General features: G+C 41.9%; 1 protein-coding gene across 2 annotated transcripts in view; it reads right to left on the minus strand.

Moving 5' to 3' along the window:
• The window catches only part of LOC138957306 (serine/arginine repetitive matrix protein 5-like), a 31,260-nt gene extending 18,243 nt beyond the window's left edge, over positions 1 to 13,017 (minus strand). Inside the window, exons 1-3 of one of the 2 annotated variants that reach the window (XM_070328442.1) lie at positions 12,861 to 13,017; positions 3,356 to 3,382; positions 2,515 to 3,154 (exon numbers count right to left, since the gene is read on the minus strand). In XM_070328442.1, the coding sequence (XP_070184543.1) occupies positions 2,515 to 2,818 (304 nt within the window). In that variant the 5' untranslated portion in view covers positions 2,819 to 3,154; positions 3,356 to 3,382; positions 12,861 to 13,017. Of the gene's footprint in view, positions 1 to 2,514; positions 3,155 to 3,355; positions 3,383 to 3,966; positions 4,021 to 12,860 lie in introns of those variants that run through there. The other variant, XM_070328449.1, reaches the window with a different exon arrangement.
• Between the last annotated feature and the right edge of the window lie 7,206 nt (positions 13,018 to 20,223).

Consider the following 20,223-nt stretch of genomic DNA (forward strand, 5'->3'; position numbering starts at 1 on the left):
CCTAATTTTATGAAGCAGCAACGTTAGCAGTCTAGTCATTTGAGTTCACTGCCAATGGCTTGATGGAAAGCGCGTCCGACTATGGCCAAAGTGATCCGGGTTCGATTCCCGGCATGAGCGGTCTATTTTTTTTTCTTTTAATTCTTGTTTACTATTGCTTATTATGAACGTTTTAATGTTTAATTTTACTCTAATAGTTTTTTTAATTGTGTAAAATAAATAAATAATTTTTTATTTTTTATTTTTTTTAAATCCACGTGCACAAGACAAAAACTTTCATACTGGGGGAGCGAGCCAGTCTGAAGAGTACTCGGGTCCAGCGCCAGCGTTTTTTTTATCCCCGAGTACGCAGTACTAGGGTCCAACAGACTTTAATTGTGTGTCTGTGTGTGTGTATCTGTCTGTCTGTCTGTCTCGACTTAACAGCTTATTGCTGGGAAACTACTGGGCGCAGTTCGTTCAAAAGTTGATACACTAACTTGATAATAGGTCCGATTGATCGTATTAAAACTTCATAATGTTACCTGGGACCTAAATGCCAAATAAATCACAAACACCACTCTTAACGGTGGGAGTTTTTGCGGTGGGAGGCTGGTCGCTTTGCGAACAGCCTGAACTAAAGGGGAGACTTGAGCGGCGAACACGTCACGCAGTGACGAGAAAAGCATGATTTCAGTGCAAGCCAGCCAGCGGGTGGGGATTAATTTGGTCTCGGCAAAGAAACTACAGTGCAGGTTTGGTCTCGGTGAGACTGAAAGAGAGACAGAGAGCACGAGAGAGAGCGACAGGGACACTGTGTCAGTGATTCAAGGTGGTGGCTTGGTGGCCAAAGGGATCCGGGTTCGATTCCCGGCATGGGCGGTCTATTTTTTTTAAAATTCTTGTTTACTATTGTTTATTATGAACGTTTTAATGTTTTATTTTACTCTAATAATTTTTATAATTGTGTAAAATAAATAAAAAAATTTTTTTTTAATTCACGTGCACAAGACAAAAACTTTCATACTGTGCCAAAGTGATCCGAGTTCGATTCCCGGCATGGGCGGTCTATTTTTTAATTTTTTTAATTTTTTTTTTAATTCTTGTTTACTTTTGTTTATTATGAACGTTTTAATGTTTTATTTTACTCTAATAATTTTTTTAATTGTGTTAATAAATATATATATTTTTTTTAAATCCACGTGCACAAGACAAAAACTTTCATACTGGGGGAGCGAGCCAGTCTGAAGAGTACTCGGGTCCAGCGCCAACGTTTTTTATCGAAGGTTATGTTTGTGTGAATCTTAATCTTAAAGGTTTGTTTGTGTGTTCACATGACTTAGCTCAGCTTGATAAGATTGGACAACATTTTGGATGAAATCATTGCTGCTGCAGGAACATTGAATTGGCAAGTCTCTAATAGTCATCATCTCTCTGACCCCGCTCCCACACCCCTCCCCAACCTCCCATGTCTACCCACTTTCCCGACTTAAATTTTCCCAATATTGTTGTAATTTAAAGTCAAATCCCTGTCCGTCCTCCGTTACCTCCTCTGATTCTTTTGTTGTATTTGTTCCTTTCTTATATTCTTTGTCTTACATTTCTAATAAATTATATTTATAAGCGATTTTCTGACCTTGACATAACATGAAATAACAATTCCTTTCTAGATGTACATATATATACAACCACACTTAGTATAAGCTTAGCTTGTTGTGTGGTAACAAATGTTCATATCGTGTTATACATGTCACCCTGTATTTCCGGAATAAATTTTGTTTAAACCAAATCAAAATGTTATCATAAAGGAGTAAATCAAACAAGAAGGAGAGCGTTCGATGGAAGAGAGAAACAGGAAGAGAGAAACAGGAAGAGAGAAACAGGAAGAGAGAAACAGGAAGAGAGAAACAGGAAGAGAGAAACAGGAACAATCAGGGTAATGAAATGATTGTTGATTAAACATTTGGGAAGAAAGGTTATTCGTACAGTCTGAAGTCCCAGTTTCATAGATTTGTTTTTTTGTGACAGGATATACATGATTTAAGGTTCTTAGTTCTACTTGGTCAAACAGATTGTTACAACAAAGCGGTATATAATTATGCAACACAACACTTCGTTACAACGTTTACCAAAATTACACACACACACACACACACACACACACACACACGCACGCACTTACACACACACACACACACACATGCACATACACACACACATACACACACACACACACACACACACACACACACACACACACACACACACACACACACACATGCACATACACACACACATACACACACACACACACACACACACACACACACACATACACACACACACACACACACACACACACACACACACACACACACACACACACACACGAGCAAACAAACACCCCCCCCAACCCCAACCCACTCCAACAACCCCCCCCACCCCCCCACCACCCCCACCCACCCCTCCCCTCCCACCACCCCTACCCAAACCTCCCCTCCCACCACCCCTACCCAAACCTCCCCCCAAACTTACCTCCAACACCAACATCGGAGTTAACGGAATGAACATCGTTGCAACCGGAGCCATCAGCGCAGAGCGTCCACAGTCCATAGCTCACATGCACCTTTCTGGAGCTGATCACCATGACGTCACCCACACTGCCCTGCGCCTCCAGCCAATAGGGAAGCACGACGCTGAGGAGGTTGAACGGCCAGACGACGATGAGGAGGACCACGGAGAATTTGTAGAGCGTGGTGCGGCTTCTCCACAGTGTGTTGGAGTGTGTACGAGGTGAACGTGCTGGGGAGGTGGTGGTGGTGGGCTGGCGTGCTTCCATTGTGTTGCTGTGTGGTTGTTTGTGGTGGTGGTTGTTATTGGCTGTGGTGGGTGGTGGTGTTGATGGTAGTGGTGGTGCTTGATGGTTGTTATTGATGGTGATGGTTGTGGTGGTTGGTTGGTTTGTGGTGGTGGTGGGTGTTGGTTTGTGGTTGTTGTTAGTTGGTTGTGATGGTTGTGGTAGGTGGTAGTGGTGGTTGGTTGGTTGTGGTGGTTGGCGTTGGCTGTGGTGGTTGTTGTTTATGGTGGTGATTTTGGTGGTTGGTTGTTCTGTGACAGTAACTCAGTCAGGCGAGTCCTACATGTCTCTATTCGTGTCGTTTCTCATTCATATTGCCTGTGACAGTAACTCAGTCAGGCGAGTCCTACATGTCTCTATTCGTGTCGTTTCTCATTCATACTGCCTGTGACAGTAACTCAGTCAGGCGAGTCCTACATGTCTCTATTCGTGTCGTTTCTCATTCATACTGCCTGTGACAGTAACTCAGTCAGGCGAGTCCTACATGTCCCTATTCGTGTCGTTTCTCATTCATATTGCCTGTGTAAACATCCACGTCAACACGATCTGAAAAAGGAGAGGGGAAAATTAGAATAATTTTGCATGGGCACGTTTCAAAGTGGAAAACTGCACTGTCACTTTTCGAATAATTAATTGTACAACAGTGTTTGTATACAAAGAGAACTTGACTTCGCACACTTTTCAAACCTTACAATAAGTTTCAACAAGATTTTATGATCCTATTCAATTGAATCACGACGAAAATAATAAATAAAAGTAGCTACTCACGAACTCAAGCGAACGCTTCATATTCGTGGCCGAAACTTGAATACGACTCATTCTTGTCGGTGACACACGAAATAGTTCAGACTACCAACGCTCCAAAATCAACACTAACAACCCCCCCCCCCCCCCTTCCTAAACAAGTCATCTTAATTAAGAGCGGTTAACACATGAAACGCTTACAATACTCCAGACATAACATAGGCCTACACAATCACAGATGATCATCTCATACTAAAATATTCGAATCTAACCCTGAAGAATTTCATACTGTATTCCTGTCGCTATGAAAAATGATCTTGTTAAAGAAAAAAATAAGTTCAGAAGGAAATAAAAAGATCCCTTATTCAACCACTCATCATCCTTACCCGCGCACACATCTCAAAACGAAATAATGTCGGCATGTTCTTGAACACCACGCACACACATCATGTATCAAGTGACAAAAGATTTTGTAGAGCGAGGTTGTCGCCCTTCCGGTATGAAAAGAAGTTAAAAGCACACCACACCCTAAAAGACTCAGTCCTTTCCGTGTAAACGATTCGCTCACTATCTCACAGCTGCACTCTAAAGAGAAGTGTTCCACTTTAGAACACCTTTCTGTAACAAGTTTGGAACACTTTGTGACACAATTCTCCTATCAAAAGAGGCACACATAATACACGGTGTCTTTTTTTTTTACACTATACGTGCTACTTTTGCCAGTAGAACCTTTTACTAATTCAAAGTGTTCTAAACGTGTTACATAAATAGCCAGGCTTGAATCTGAGATAAGAACATCCTCTACTTGGACAGAGACCAACATTAACAGTATGGGTGCCTTCTGTGCAAAGTGAAAATGTGTTGTGAGATTAATTTCTGAACTTCGTATTAATTAATTCATTAAAATATTTCTCAATTAGCTCAGTGAGCACCCAGACTGTTGAAATGACGTATTTCTCTAATACAAGTGTGACAGGGGAGGCTACCGCTCCTTTCACAACGGACTCTGCACCCTGGTTGTTGGCCTTTAAAGTCAACACCTGTGGTTTGTAGAGTTCTGTTTGTGATGGGGTCTGGTGGTTTCCGATTGTCTGTATGTTCATGGAAACCTTCGGGTTTGCATAACAGTTTTTATAGGGCTAAGAAATTAGCCCTAACATTTTCAAACCTGTTTGATTGCACTTCGCTTCCCGAGGTGATCGTAGTGTTTCGGCACACGGTTACACAAGGATGTTCTTCGCCCATGTAAAAAGCCTTGATATATATTTGAGATGGTGATCTGATCAGTTTTGACGAGAAAGGAATGTGCCTTTAATCGCTATACGAGTAAACACGCTGCACAGACGGAGCCGAGAAATACGAGCCGAGAAATACGACAGGAAGACCAAGAAGAAGGGTGTGACGGGTACACGACATGACAATCCTGTCACACCCCTCTGTTAGTATTCGCTGGAGCTGGGTGCATGTGTCCGTGTACGTACAGGTTACGAAATATCCCTCGCAAAGATGCAGTACGATAGGTTGTACAACACGCATCGATTACATTGACATTTAGCATCCTCATTGTGGCAAAAGTGTCCAATCAGGAACATAATTATGGTGAATAGAAATACACAGGCGTCTGAAGTATGAAATAATACAGAATTTTAAAAAAAGCTTCTTTTTTTATATATATATCCTTCCACGTACGTTGAATTACATGAATGAGATTTATTTTTTAACATTTTCTGTGGATAAACAGAATTAACCTTTTGGAAACTGTGCAAGATCATTCTCGCCAGAGACTGAAGAAAACAGAAACACGTTTTAAGCTGAGTTTGTTATCTGTATTACAAGTGTTTGTCTGTCTGTCCAATCAAAAGTCTTTTTGGCCTGTTTGTTATGTGATTGTTATGTCTTGTTATGTGATTGTTATGTTTTGTTCTGTGATTGTTATGTTTTGTTATGTCAGTTACTAAACGTTCCAATAGCTAACCATTCTTGTTTTGTTTGATTTTCGACAATGGTGAGTATAATCAATGGTGAGTATAATCAATGGTGAGTATAATCAATGGTGAGTATAATCAATGGTGAGTATAATCAATGGTGAGTATAATCAATGGTGAGTATAATCAATGGTGAGTATAATCAATGGTGAGTATAATCAATGGTGAGTATAATCAATCATGAGGCTGATCAGTGTCACGATTGTCGCATATATATTTGTACAGCTATGACATTGAGCGGGTCACCTAGAATCAGTCCTGCGTGATTGGTCAAAATAGCCATATGGTGCACTGGAATGGTAATAAATATTGTTATTAGGACAGTTGATCTGAGAAACGTACGCCACTTATTTAAAGAGTTCGACGGGCGCAGTGGCGTAGTGGTAAGACGTCGGCCTCCTAATCGGAAGATCGTGAGTTCGAATCCCGGCCGCGGCCACTTGGTGGATTAAGGGTGGAGATTTGTCCGATCCCCCGCGTCAACTTATGTGCTGACCTGCTAGTGCCTTATCCCCCTTCGTGTGTACACGCAAGCACAAGACCAAGTGCGCACGGAAAAGATCCTGTAATCCATGTCAGAGTTCGGTGGGTTGTAAAAACACAAAAATACCCAGCATGCTTCCTCAAAAATCGGCGTATGCTGCCTGAGTGGCGGGGTAAAAACTGCCATACACGTAAAACCCCACTCATACAAACACATGAGTGAACGTGGGAGTTTCAGTCCATGAACGAAGAAGAAGAGAAGTATAATTCGCCCGGGTTACACAGTACACCTCGGTGCGGATGTCCTTGTTCTGAGCTAGAGATCCGTTTAGCTACCGTTAGGAAGCACTGTGCTGCAAGAGAGTAAGCGCATCCTGTTATTGTTGATTACATATAATTCATCTAGCTGGAATGACGGGTAAGATTGTTGGATACAGTGCGATCATTCTACAATAATTCATCTTTCCCTACAAACAATCTTGTCAGTCACCACAGAACTGCCCTGTGTTGACATGTGGTATGACTAAGAGCATCTGTCCCCTTGCACATATTGCAAAACTGAAAAGTCTGGATGATTTTTGTGCAGAGTGGCATTTTTTGATTTTTTTGTCTTAAATGAAACTATTGCTAATCTGCGAAATTTCACCCCCAAAAAATCCAAAAAAATTAACAAAACCAAATTCTCACACTGCACGCGTTACTTTTTAATATGAAGCCAATCGGAGGGAAGAACTGTACCGAAGTTATACATATATATATATATTATCTGTATGATAATTCAGTTCATTCTGATAATCATCGGTCCATGCTATCGCTCAGTCTCTCTGACAGGATGGATAATTACTACGCGCATTAAAGGGAAATCTATCAAAACAAGAATACAGAGTTATCTCCCATATGTTTTTCGCTAATGTTTCTGATAACAGACGAAAGACGAACGTGATTGTAGAATGGCCGACTTCGACAGTGATCTCCGTTCTGTTCTTCACAGTTATGATAAAGACATCGTTCTAAAACAAGTCAACATTTTGAGACTGCTGTGGGAAGGAGACCGTGATATTGTTGCATCACTCTCAACTGGGTACGGAAAAAGTCGTCCGCTCCGTAGCCATTTTGTTATGATCACGTGACAAAGCTGATTATCACGTGACACTTTTTCCATATTTAGAGTTGTTTGTACAGTAAATACATCCACGAAAGATAGCTCGCTTGAAAGTGTCTTACATAACAATTCCTTTCCAAATTTAAAAATTACACAACACCATGAAAAACCATTATCGACGATCGCGAATCTGCTTATGTTAATAACACACGAAAAGCTCTAAATATGTAAAAACCCGATTTCCTCCCCAGAGAAGAAAAACAAAGGCATCCTGTCAGGGATAATTGAGACCCGACGGGAAGTAACTCATTTTGACCTGAGTTCAGGATGAATTCAGCTCTCTATGGTATCGTTACCGCTTACGGTGTAAATTTATCTGTCTCTACTTTTAACTTGAAATATCATTTGTCGTGACAATTATTTGCTATGACTTGTCAAACTGCCAGAAAACATGTCAAATACTTCCTTATAATCTTGTGATTACTGGCTGAGTGACCAAGAACACACTTTAATAAAAATATATATACAAAGGAAAATTAAAATCTTTACCTTGTCCTTTCAGATATTATATTTCTTGTACGCCTTTAAATATTCCGAGTGCTGTGTTGTATTATTGTGTATTGTTGAGTATTGTTGTGTTTTGATGTGTATTGTTGTATTGTTGTGTTGTTGTGTTGTGTCGTGTTGTGTCGTGTTGTGTTGTATTACGTTAGGTTAGGTTAGGTTACGTTGCGTTGCGGTGGCGTGCGCATGTAAACGCATGCAGTTTCATTTAGCCCACCAATATAACTTATCCAGTTCATTTTGCTCACCAATACATCTTATACAGTTCATTTTGCTCACCAATATAACTTATCCAGTTCACTTTGCTCACCAATATAACTCATCCAGTTCATTTTGCTCACCAATAAAACTCATCCAGTTCATTTTGCTCACCAATACAACTTATCCAGTTCATTTTGCTCACCAATAAACTTATCCAGTTCATTTTGCTCACCAATAAATAATAATAATAATAATAATAATAATAATAATAATAATAATAATAATTGTCAGTAAGTACTGGTGTCACATGACTGATGTGAACCAGTTGATTGGCTAATGGCGATGCGCTAAAACTGTTAGCGCACTCTTGGAGTGCGCTAACTTTTCCACAGAGCGTATTCTTCCGCCCTTTGCCTAAGCGAGACTGTGCTCTCATCCTCAGAATTAATTAATGACATGTAGCTTATATTCTCCACAATACCAAAATACCATAAATTTCCTGCTTCTCAATTAAAGCAGAAGTGGGTTTTTTCTGACAGATTGCATGTGCCTGTGCCACAGTTGCCACTGATCTAAAAATAGAACCCGCTGTGTCTATTTTTCAGTTTCGACTTGCTAAGAATCTTCTCATAATTATGCCGTAGCTTATTATCCACATTACCAAATGATGAGTTAGTATACAATTCCCAGCAGCTAAGAGAAAACACAAGTGTTATTCCGATAACGTACCACTGAACTAGATCAGCATTTGGAATATATACGTAGCAGACTAGATTACACTGAAATACGACTGCATCAGTTCAGTAAATGAATGGTTTCCGAATTATTATTTCAAGGCAACAACAATCGGAATCGAAAACGTGTAGGGTTAAGAACGTTCTTACCATGTATAAAACTTATTACCAGCCTGCCTCATGCGTGCAGACGAGCAATTGTTGTTTTTGAAAATTAATGAGACTGCAGTGCAGTGCCGTGGTTCGCTTGCCCTAGCCGCCCTAGCAGACGACATAAACCTCGCAGCAAATTAACATGTTGGGCAAATGTGAACAAACAAACGATGGGGACATAATACGTGTAGGGTTCACAGCATTCTTACGGTTCATATATAATAGTACCAGTCTCCCCGATGAGTGAAGATACAACACGAGAAACATACCACATTTACTTTGAAAATCCGAGTCTGCTAACCGTGGCCTTGGCCGGAGTCAATTCAAGGGGCAACACTCTGCACAGTCAATCTGTCGAAGCTCGATGAAGGTTTCGAATCGCAAATAACTGAGAGCACAGTCCTTTCTCCGAGTTTAAATGAGGTCTCTATGAAAGATCATCACTTTTTAGCTTAACGCTACACTGGAATTTACCAACAGAAATTAAAACAAGAGTTTGCGTGTGACGAAAGCACGACACACTTGAGACAGCCCACACAAAAGTAGATCCAGTGACACAAACCTGACCACACAGTTACGCCTATCCAAATGCGCGTTGCAAAATGTGCGTTTTGAATCTTCTTTTTTCTCTGGCGGTACTGACAATATCGTTATTGAAACAATCCCAGTGCACTAAGGGATTTATAGAGCAAATCTCGAAAATAATTATTGAACTCAGCGCTATGCGCTTCGTTCAATAATGAATTTTCTCGATTTGCTCTATAAATCCCTTAGAGCACTGGGATGTCTCAATAACTTAAATAATAATAATAATAATAATAATAATAATAATAATAATAATAATAATAATAATAATAATAATAATAATAATAACTGGACATTTTTAAGTGCCTAACCTATGGCTCTAGGCCCTTTACAAAAGAACATATATATATATACAGAATAGAACAATTAAAAGTACAACCTACATAAAACAAATTAATCATACAGACACAAATCACCACATGTACTGTTCACACAATAATCATATATATGCAATACACACTATATATATATATATATATATAAAACTCATCCAGTTCATTTTGCTCACCAATACAACTTATCCAGTTCATTTTGCTCACCAATAAACTTATCCAGTTCATTTTGCTCACCAATATAACTTATCCAGTTCATTTTGATTACCAATAAAATTATAACTTATCCAGTTCATTTTGCTCACCAATACAACTCCTCCAGTTCATTTTGCTCACCAATATATATAACTTATCCAGTTCATTTTGCACACATTAGAATTTATACTCATCAATATAACGTATCCAGTTCATTTTTCTCACCAATTAAACTAATATTATGAGTTATCTATCTCTGACGCCTGTGGTAGCTCAGGTGTTCTGTGCAGGAGTGAGTCGTCTTATATCTCAAGGTAATTTGGCAAGCGACATGGCCCCCGTATGTCAACAACTCACTCGCCCGGCCACTCTGCTCATAAAGAATACACACGGTGGCAGATACATGTATATTCAGGCCGAGCCTAAGGTGCTCACTGGCGCAGACATTAATTTAATCGTGACAATTTAGAGGACGTGGTGACAAGAAAACATATACCGCCTGTTGCGAAAGTGTGTACGTGTTTTGCTTGATTGGAGTCAAGAGAGGGTGTAACAGGGTATGGGGACAGAATCATATACGGGTAACACAGTGAAGGAAAGAGTGCTCAAGGCAAAGCGTGAGGATAACACTGCTATTAGTTAATGGAAACTTGAAAGGACTTCTCATCAAATATGCTATGAGTGAAATTAATATTTTACTTTTAGGGATCTAGATTGTCAGTCGCGTTTTCTAACGTTCACACTAAAAACATTTTGCGTGCAGAGAGAGAGGGAGACAGACAGACACATGTGTGTGTGTGCGTGTGTGTGTGTGTGTGTGTGTGTTGTGTGTGTGTGTGTGTGTGTGTGTGTGTGTGTGTGTGTGTGCGTGCGTGTGCGTGCGTGCGCGCATGTGTTTGTGTGTGTGTGTGTGTAAGTGTGTATCAGTGCGTGCGTGCGTGCGTGCGTGCGTGCGCGCGCGCGCGTGTGTGTGTGCGTGTGTGTGAGTGTGTGTAAGTGTGTATGCGTGTGTGTGTGTGCCTAAGTGCATATCTTTGTTTGTGTGTTTCTTTGACCAACCGTGCGTACTGCGGACGCGTTTACCAAATCAAAAATCAATTATCTACCGTACGTCATCACAATTAAGCGCCAATCTGCACTGAATGGAACATTCACGTGGCACCTGCTTAGTTCACACATAGGACTGGGTGGCCGAGTGGTAAACGCACTTGTCTCGGAAGCGAGAGGTTGCGAGTTCGACCCTGGGTCAGGGCGTTAGCAATTTTCTCGCCCCTTTCCTAACCTAGGTGGTGGGTTCAAGTGCTAGTCTTTCGAATGAGACGAAAAACCGAGGTCCCTTCGGGTACACTACATTGGGGTGTGCACGTTAAAGATCCCACGATTGACAAAAGGGTCTTTCCTGGCAAAATTGTATAGGCATAGATACAAATGTCCACCAAATACCCGTGTGACTTGGAATAATAGGCCGTGAAAAGTAAATATTCGCCCTAATTGGCTTGAGATTTACTAGCCGATGTGAATGCGTGATATATTGAGTAAAAAATTCCATCTCACACGGCAGAAATATGTAAAGCGCTTAGAGAACGTCAAGCGCTATATAAATCGCCCCATACATACGTATACATATTACAGTCGTGTTGTGAGGAAATCGCCAATCCTTTGCACTCCTAACTGGTAGGATCTGCTGTAAACCCGCCACTCAAGTTTGCCTTGATTACTTATACGACGCAGGAAATAGGTGCGTGCATCAGATACGGATATCCTGACAGTGTGTGTGTGTGTGTGTGTGTGTGTCAGTGTGTGTGTGTGTGTGTGTGTGTGTGTGTGTGTGTGTGTGTTTGTGTGTGTGTGTGGGTGTGTGTGCACGCGCGCGCGCCGCGCGTGTGTGTGTGTGTGTGTGTGTGTGTGTGTTTGCGTCTGTGTGTCTGTCTGTCTCTGTTTTAGTCTGTCTCAGTCTGTCTGTCTGTCTGTCTGTTGTCTCTGTCTCTCTGTCTCTCTCTGTCTCTCTGTCTCTGTCTCTCTCTCTCTCTCTCTCTCTCTGCTTTTGTGGGACCTTCACTGTGGAACTCTCTTCCTTCGAATGTACAAACGTGCCGTTCATTGAACGCATTCAAAACCTCCCTCAGGAAACACATACTGAGGTCTTCATAAGTTACGCTGCCGGTATTGTAGCTAGCTTTGTTAATTATAATTATTTTATTACTCTGAAATATTGACTGCTGCATGCCTACATAATGCTAAATCTACCTGTCTTGGTAGGCTCACTGTGTGCTTGTTGAATGGCACTTAGTTGTGTGTATATTATTATTAGTATTATATGTGTTCCTCCTTGTGCGTCTGCGTGTGAGTGCGCAAATGTGATTGCGTAATTAATGTTCCATTCATGTATTTTCTACTACTTTTCTCATTTATTATTACTGTATGTTTGATGTTTCTATGATTCTAGTCGGGCGCACGCGTGAATATGTGTTTGTGTGAATGTAAAGGGCACATTGTAAGATTAAGCCTATGGCCTAAAATGTCTACCCTTTATGTGAATAAAATGTTCTAAGTCTAAGTCTAAGTCTCTCTCTCCTGTCCTTTTGTTGGGTGCTCTCTCTTTCACCCGAGTACTTGTCACTGGTCAATTTACAGTGAGATTTGCTGTATAACAACGTCTGCGCGAACGTCAGATGCCAGTGTTTGCTAAGTAATAAAGACGTGCTCCTAATAATGAACCTAACACAGACAGACACACACACACAGACAGACACACACACACGCACACACACACACACATACACACACACACACACAAACAAACACACACGAACAAGGACATACATACAGATACAGAGCGTCACCACTAGAGATCGAGAGCTTCCTTGACCTCGCAAAAATTTAGCCAGTTACGAATTACACAACAGCACAACACACTAAACAACTCACAGAAACGACAGTACTCACGTTATTACACCCCCTCTCAGCAACAAGGAATGACCAGAGAGAAGTTTAAAGAATACTGAGCAGTTGTCACGACACAGGTAAACAAGGCAGAACACATTCCACACACCACTCTCCCCTTCTGTTGTGACAGAGTTGTCTACCTTCAGCCGCACATTGACCTACTTATGGCTTGATACCACCAGGTTGTGATTTCTATAGAAGTTGTGACACCGCAAGGCAAGCCACAGGCGCTTGGAGTCGGCATTGACATGTGCAGTTTGTGACTGTTTGTTCTGTATTGTTTGTTTGAAGTGACCTCCCCGTGTTCATCATTTTGCAGCTAAAACTTCAAGACCAGTGACCTCCCCGTGTTCATCATTTTGCAGCTAAAACTTCAAGACCAGTGACCTCCCCGTGTTCATCATTTTGCAGCTAAAACTTCAAGACCAGTGACCTCCCCGTGTTCATCATTTTGCAGCTAAAACTTCAGGACCAGTGACCTCCCCGTGTTCATCATTTTGCAGCTAAAACTTCAAGACCAGTGACCTCCCCGTGTTCATCATTTTGCAGCTAAAACTTCAGGACCAGTGACCTCCCCGTGTTCATCATTTTGCAGCTAAAACTTCAAGACCAGTGACCTCCCCGTGTTCATCATTTTGCAGCTAAAACTTCAAGACCAGTGACCTCCCCGTGTTCATCATTTTGCAGCTAAAACTTCAAGAACAGTGACCTCCCCGTGTTCATCATTTTGCAGCTAAAACTTCAAGACCAGTGACCTCCCCGTGTTCATCATTTTGCAGCTAAAACTTCAGGACCAGTGACCTCCCCGTGTTCATCATTTTGCAGCTAAAACTTCAAGACCAGTGACCTCCCCGTGTTCATCATTTTGCAGCTAAAACTTCAGGACCAGTGACCTCCCCGTGTTCATCATTTTGCAGCTAAAACTTCAGGACCAGTGACCTCCCCGTGTTCATCATTTTGCAGCTAAAACTTGAAGAACATGCAGTGGCCAAACAAACGACTTCCGAAAATAACTCTGTCGGGTTTGTACGAGTTGTGAAAGAGTGAATATTTTTGCTTCAAAAACATCCGACAGCGAGTGTCCCTGAACATCGACTTCGCTGACATTTTGCTAATATTTTGCCTGCAATAGTTTCAGATTGTGCTGAAAAAAGTGTGACAAAAATGAGAAAAATCAATCGGACCGACTTTCTGTTACAGAATTTTGAAAATGATGACATGCCAAGTTTCAGATAAACGAGGGTTGGGTGGTTGAATGGGGTTTCCCGATCAGATACAACCACATGACCTATTTTGGAGGTGATATTAATTCCTGGTTCACGCGTGTTGTACTGATGTGTTTCTATTTGAATTATTGTAACGTGCCTTTCCGATATGGCTGAAAATAGCGTAATTACGTCACGTTTTCGTAGGCTAAAATTAGATCAATTTCTCTAATTCGCATAAAGATATTTCTTGAAGCATCCATTGGATTTCAACCAAGAAATGACACAATGCCAAGCAGGATCCCTACAATCACATATACAAAAAATTAAAACAATTTTGGTTTACATGTTCATGGAGAAGGGAAGAAATGTATCTTTATTCCTTGAACTCGTAGTCTCGAGTGCCTCAGCAGATCTTAAAAGAAAGACAGGTAGCTACGAAGGTGACTTGCCACGACGCTATTTCCCTTCTGATATAACGTTATCGGGTTCAAAGCAATAACAGCGACAAATTAAACTGAATAGAAATTGAAAGTTCACACCGTCAAGCGCCTGTGCCTAAGAAAAGCGCAGAACAGAAGGCCGACAGCAGAAACGGCAGCTACATGCATGTACACAGTATAATAGTTTACACAGGTAGCACGAGTCCTTGTGTCTTTTATGTCGCCGAACTGGCTTTCCTGGTTGTGAATTAAAGTTGGCAAGATAATCACAACATAGTGGTACCGGCGATGACAGGACACCCTTGGGACAACCCGAACGTGTCCGGACGTTGCAGGCGGGCTGACACGACAGGTATACAGTTTAATCAAGATGATAGGCAAAGGGCGGATAATAGAAGGTGTCCTTTCTTGGGAGGTGTCCTTATATCGGAGGGGCCTCACATAACAAGTACCACTGTCCTCGTTAGACAAGGAACAGAATCAAGGGCCTTTAAATTTATGCATTCTTGTTCCGCATTTGTAGTTTTCAGTGTGCAGATTTGTTTAACTCAACGGTTTTTTAATTTTTTTTACCTCTTTAGTTCACGTTGCAAATTCAAGTTGCGTATAAGATTACTGAATCCAAATACATGTACATTACATAACATGTAATTTCTCAGTTTGAGATAGTGAAGGTTAGTTGATTTTATTTGATTTGAATTGACATTTGTGTTACTCTGCAATTGTATCAGTAAGATGCACGTCAATTGTATCAGTAAGATACACGTCAATTGTATCAGTAAGATACACGTCAATTGTATCAGTAAGATGCACGTCACTTTAGAGAGGCTCTGCGCTCTTTCTAAACCAAATGGATCTGTATAGAAATCAAGAAGGAGGAGATCGAGGGAGGAGGTGAAAGGGGTAGGGGGACAAGTTGACAACTGCTTATTCACACACACACACACACGTACACACACACACATACACACACACACACGTACACACACACACACATTCACACACACACACACACACACACACACACACACACACACACACACACACACACACACACACACATATATATTTATTCCCCCCTCTGCTTCTTTACCTCTGTAAACTTGTAGAGCTAGTTATTTTTCGATAATGACCCAGCAACCAAACAAATAACGAGCCAGCAACAGCCTGAATCCTCGATAGTGCAATGGGTTGAGAAGCTGTTCTGTTTCGGTACTACTTTTGCGACTGAAAAGTTCCGAACGCTCTATACGTACGAAGTATACATCTCTGGAGCAAACAATACAAACATACCGCATTTAAATTAACAACTACAGGCCTGAACACATGAATCTCCAAATAAAATCCATGAGTTCGGTTGTTTTCTGAATCTAGATCTGCCGTGCACAAACGTTCATCACAAGCAAATTCCCAAGGCAAGTAACTCATACTTTGTCTGGCGACAAGAGTAGTTCCCCTTCTTTTCACTCAGTTTCTTCGACAACACTGACTGCAATCTGACGGTCAGTTTTCAACAATATTTCATTTTATAAACATATCACACGCAACCAAATGCACACATCTCATCAATTTAAACAACATAAAGCGGTTTCATACACTATTTTCCCCAGAAAACTGAACTTCATACAGTAATTAACGTTGGAACACGGGTGCAAAAGTTCGTCTGCTAGTCCCATTTGACGAAAGAACATTATCCTAAGCGATACTAAAACATAAACAGAACACACAATATCTGCCTTTACCGCCACAGCAGAATAACAGCATATCTGTGTACTTGATTTTAGTCCAAAACAGGGAAACTGACAAGAAGTGTTAACAGAATGGAATGATTTGCACGGAACTATACAACCGCGCATCAATCGATCGCCTGCGCAGGTTGACTGGTTGAGTGAGTCGGATTCGATGAAACTTTCGCACAAAAACTCCTGTTTTCTTTGAATAACTGAAGAAAGGAGGAATAAAGAGGTTACACACCTCGTCTCAGTGATTATTAAAAATAATGGTCGCTGAAGCTCGCATTTTTCATGATCCGCCAACTTCGACCATTATTTTTAATAATCACTGAAGCTCGCATTTTTCATGATCCGCCAACTTCGACCATTATTTTTAATAATCACTGAGACTCGGCGTGTAACCTTTACATATATACTAGATGATTACCCGCTTCGCCGGGAAGAAGTAGAGCCGAATACCAGGCTGCGCCTGGGACCCGGCTTTGCCGGGTGTACGCCGGCTTCGCCGGCGCACGAAGGAAAGGAGATAAACGCGCAAAACACTGGAGACCTTCTAAAAATAGTAACGTGCAGTGACCTTCTAAAAATAGTAACGTAGTAACGGGAATATGGATTGACGCCACACGGAGGAAGGGAGATAATCGCGGCTGAAAACACTGGAGAAGATAAGGAAGAGTTACTGGTAGTGGATCCCAACAACAAACAAAAAAAAACAAAAAAAATCGGTTCAGCGCGCACAGCGCTGCGCGCTGAGAGCACGTGTTGAAATATCTCATCGATGAGGTTGTGTCCGGGGTGTAGCTGAATACGGTGTCCAAATTTGAAAAAGATCCACCGAGAACTTTGGCCGTGCATCGCGAACAGACAGACAGACAGACAGACAGACAGACAGACAGACAGACACTAGTCGTATATATATATATATATACACACATACACACTAACACACACTAACATTTACACTAACAAACTTACACACATTTTTGACGATATTCACGAATAGAGTAAATAAATCGCTTACCTGTATCCAACACTATAACTCCGCACTATGAACATCGACGCATCAATTAAACACATAGAGCGCAATATTGATTATTGATAACAGCCGCCGCGTACACAGGCACAGCCAACCTGAACATAAATCAGAATAAACCGTTTGAAATTAAATAGTTGAAAAGAAAATCACAATCCTGGTTCTAGTATTGCAAACAGAGTTAACTTGTGGGTCTAAATCGTTTATCGAATTCGAAAGTTTCCCTCGCGCAGCTTGCCAACATCGCTACAATAAATTACACGACAGGTCAGTTCATTTTCCACAATACATGTATGTCAGTGGGGGAAAAACATTACAAGTAAATAAAGAAATAAATGAATTCAAATAATTGAAAATCCTGGTATCATAACGAGCAACACTGACTTTGCAGTCTAAATTTTCTGTCAAGCCAGAACCAAAAACAAACAACAACAAGCACAAGTACAATGACGTCCCTATGTTTCTGGTCAAATTCACAATCGCTTCCCGCCAAAGCAAAACCGCTATCGTTTATTCAGTCGACCAGCCATTGGAATTCAATAGCCACTGTGTCCGTGGACCGGCGTGAACTCCATGTACCAGCCTTTGGCCATTCCCTTTGTGGTCATTGTTGCTTTGTTCGTGAACCTTCAGTTTGGTATTTAAAGTGGGGAGAGGATGTGTGAGGCATCCGGCACGGTTGGCCTAGTGGTAAGGCGTCCGCCCCGTGATCGGGAGGTCGTGGGTTCGAACCCCGGCAGGGTCATACATAAGACTTTAAAATTGGCAATCTAGTGGCTGCTCCGCCTGGCGTCTGGCATTATGGGGTTAGTGCTAGGACTGGTTGGTCCGGTGTCAGAATAATTGTGACTGGGTGAGACATGAAGCCTGTGCTGCGACTTCTGTCTTGTGTGTGGCGCACGTTATATGTCAAAGCAGCACGACCGCCCTGACGGATATGGCCCTTCGTGGTCGGCTGGGCGTTAAGCAAACAAACAAACAAAACAAACAAATCGTATAAACCAACTCATGTCCAACATAGGCACTTATAGACCTGACGGACAGTAAGCCCCTTAAATTTGACTTTGTGAGGCATCCTAGCGGTTTTCATACAAAGCCGGGTTTTCCCGTGTAACATGCCCCTAATGGCTTTGCCGTGAGGGCGTAAAACTTACATTTTCTCATCCTAGCGGTGTACTCCGGGTTGGCCGTATCTCGTTTGGCCGTATATCGTGTGACCGTATGCATTCATTGGAACGGACTCGCAGTCTCGTTTGACCGCATTTGCTCATGTTTGGTTGTTTTTCATTTGTACGCGCACACGCACGCATACATACACACACATACACACGTACACACGCACAAACATACACACACACACACACACACACACACACACACACACACACACACACACACAGACACACACACAGACACACACACACACACACACACACACACAGACACAGACACACATACACACACACACACACACACACCTAGCAATCACGTAATGTCCCAAATAGACGCTAGTTCTGGGCACAGAAAAACCTGACCAGCGTGTGAGGCATTGCGTAGGTCAGTCCTTTGTGAATAGACGATGCTTGGGAATCAATCTGTCAAGTTTTCATGGGGTGCGAAAGCGAAAAGCAACTATCCAACAACCTATGCAAACCCGAGTTAATTTCCGGAATTTGTTTATCGTGTCTTCTGCATTTTCATCGCACGGCACTTCGTCGTCGATGCCGAATCTTGTCGACTCACATTGTATCGAACTTACAGAAACACGCGCGCGCTTGCTCGCAAGGCACACACAGACAGACAGACGCACGCACTTATGTACGCACACACACAAACACACACACACACACACACACACACACACACACACACACACACACACACACACACACACGCAAACCTACACACACACACACTTGCACACTAAAAGACACACACTTGCACGCAAGCACACACACACAAACACACAACAACATAGTACATTCATGCAAACACTGACACACACACGCTGGCACACACAGACAACCACACGCGCACGCACACACAACCACGCGGACACACACAGACACAGACACACATACACACACACACACACACACATATACACACACACACACGCTTGTTTGCTTGCTTGCTTGCTACCTGATCATCCTCCTTCTTGATCAGTTCAACGAGTGTCACATACATTTAGTTTAACAATCGCTGAGTGATTTCAGTTCTCCCACACACTCCGGTTAGATCTTTTTCTATTCGCGACGAAGAAGGGACGCAAATCGGTTGCACCGCTGTAAAGCATGTAGCGAAGATTCCCTCCCTTTATTAATCACTTGCTGTTAAAATGTCATTGAGGTCGAAATGATCAGATGTTCGTTAGCTATGTATGTTTATCCCACATACGTGTGACATACCACTCATGTCATAACAATATCGTTCACTCCACAGTGCATGTGAGGAGGTCGTGTCTTGGCAAGGACCTGACTTTTCCACTGCCCGTGATGCCGAGTCACCGAGACAAACGTCATTCTTTGAACACTTGGAAGAATTTTAAGAACGTACACGTCACGATATGCTTTCTAGAGTGACCTCTCTATGCTTTGACGTCAAACATTACACGAGGCTTTCGAAGAGATCCAGGTTGCGAGGTGCTGGGAGGAGCTCACGCTGGCCACTCCCTCTACGACAACGGCAGCAACATGGTCTTGGCCAAACTCGCCAAGGGAGACAACGTCTACGTGAGGTGCAGGCGGGGACCAATCTCGTTGGTAGCGAGTACACCAACTTCGCTGGATTTCGACTTTCTTCCAACTGAACTAGTAGTGAATGTGTGTTAAGTTGTTGCTGGGTAATGTTTTTGTTTGGTTTTCACTTCGAATCAATTTAATTCAATTCTATTTAATTGTTGATTGATGTAGTGAGGCTTAGAACAAAATCTGAACATCCACAGCCTGG

This window comes from Littorina saxatilis, linkage group LG2, assembly GCF_037325665.1.
Source record: "Littorina saxatilis isolate snail1 linkage group LG2, US_GU_Lsax_2.0, whole genome shotgun sequence".
Lineage (NCBI taxonomy): Eukaryota > Metazoa > Mollusca > Gastropoda > Littorinimorpha > Littorinidae > Littorina > Littorina saxatilis.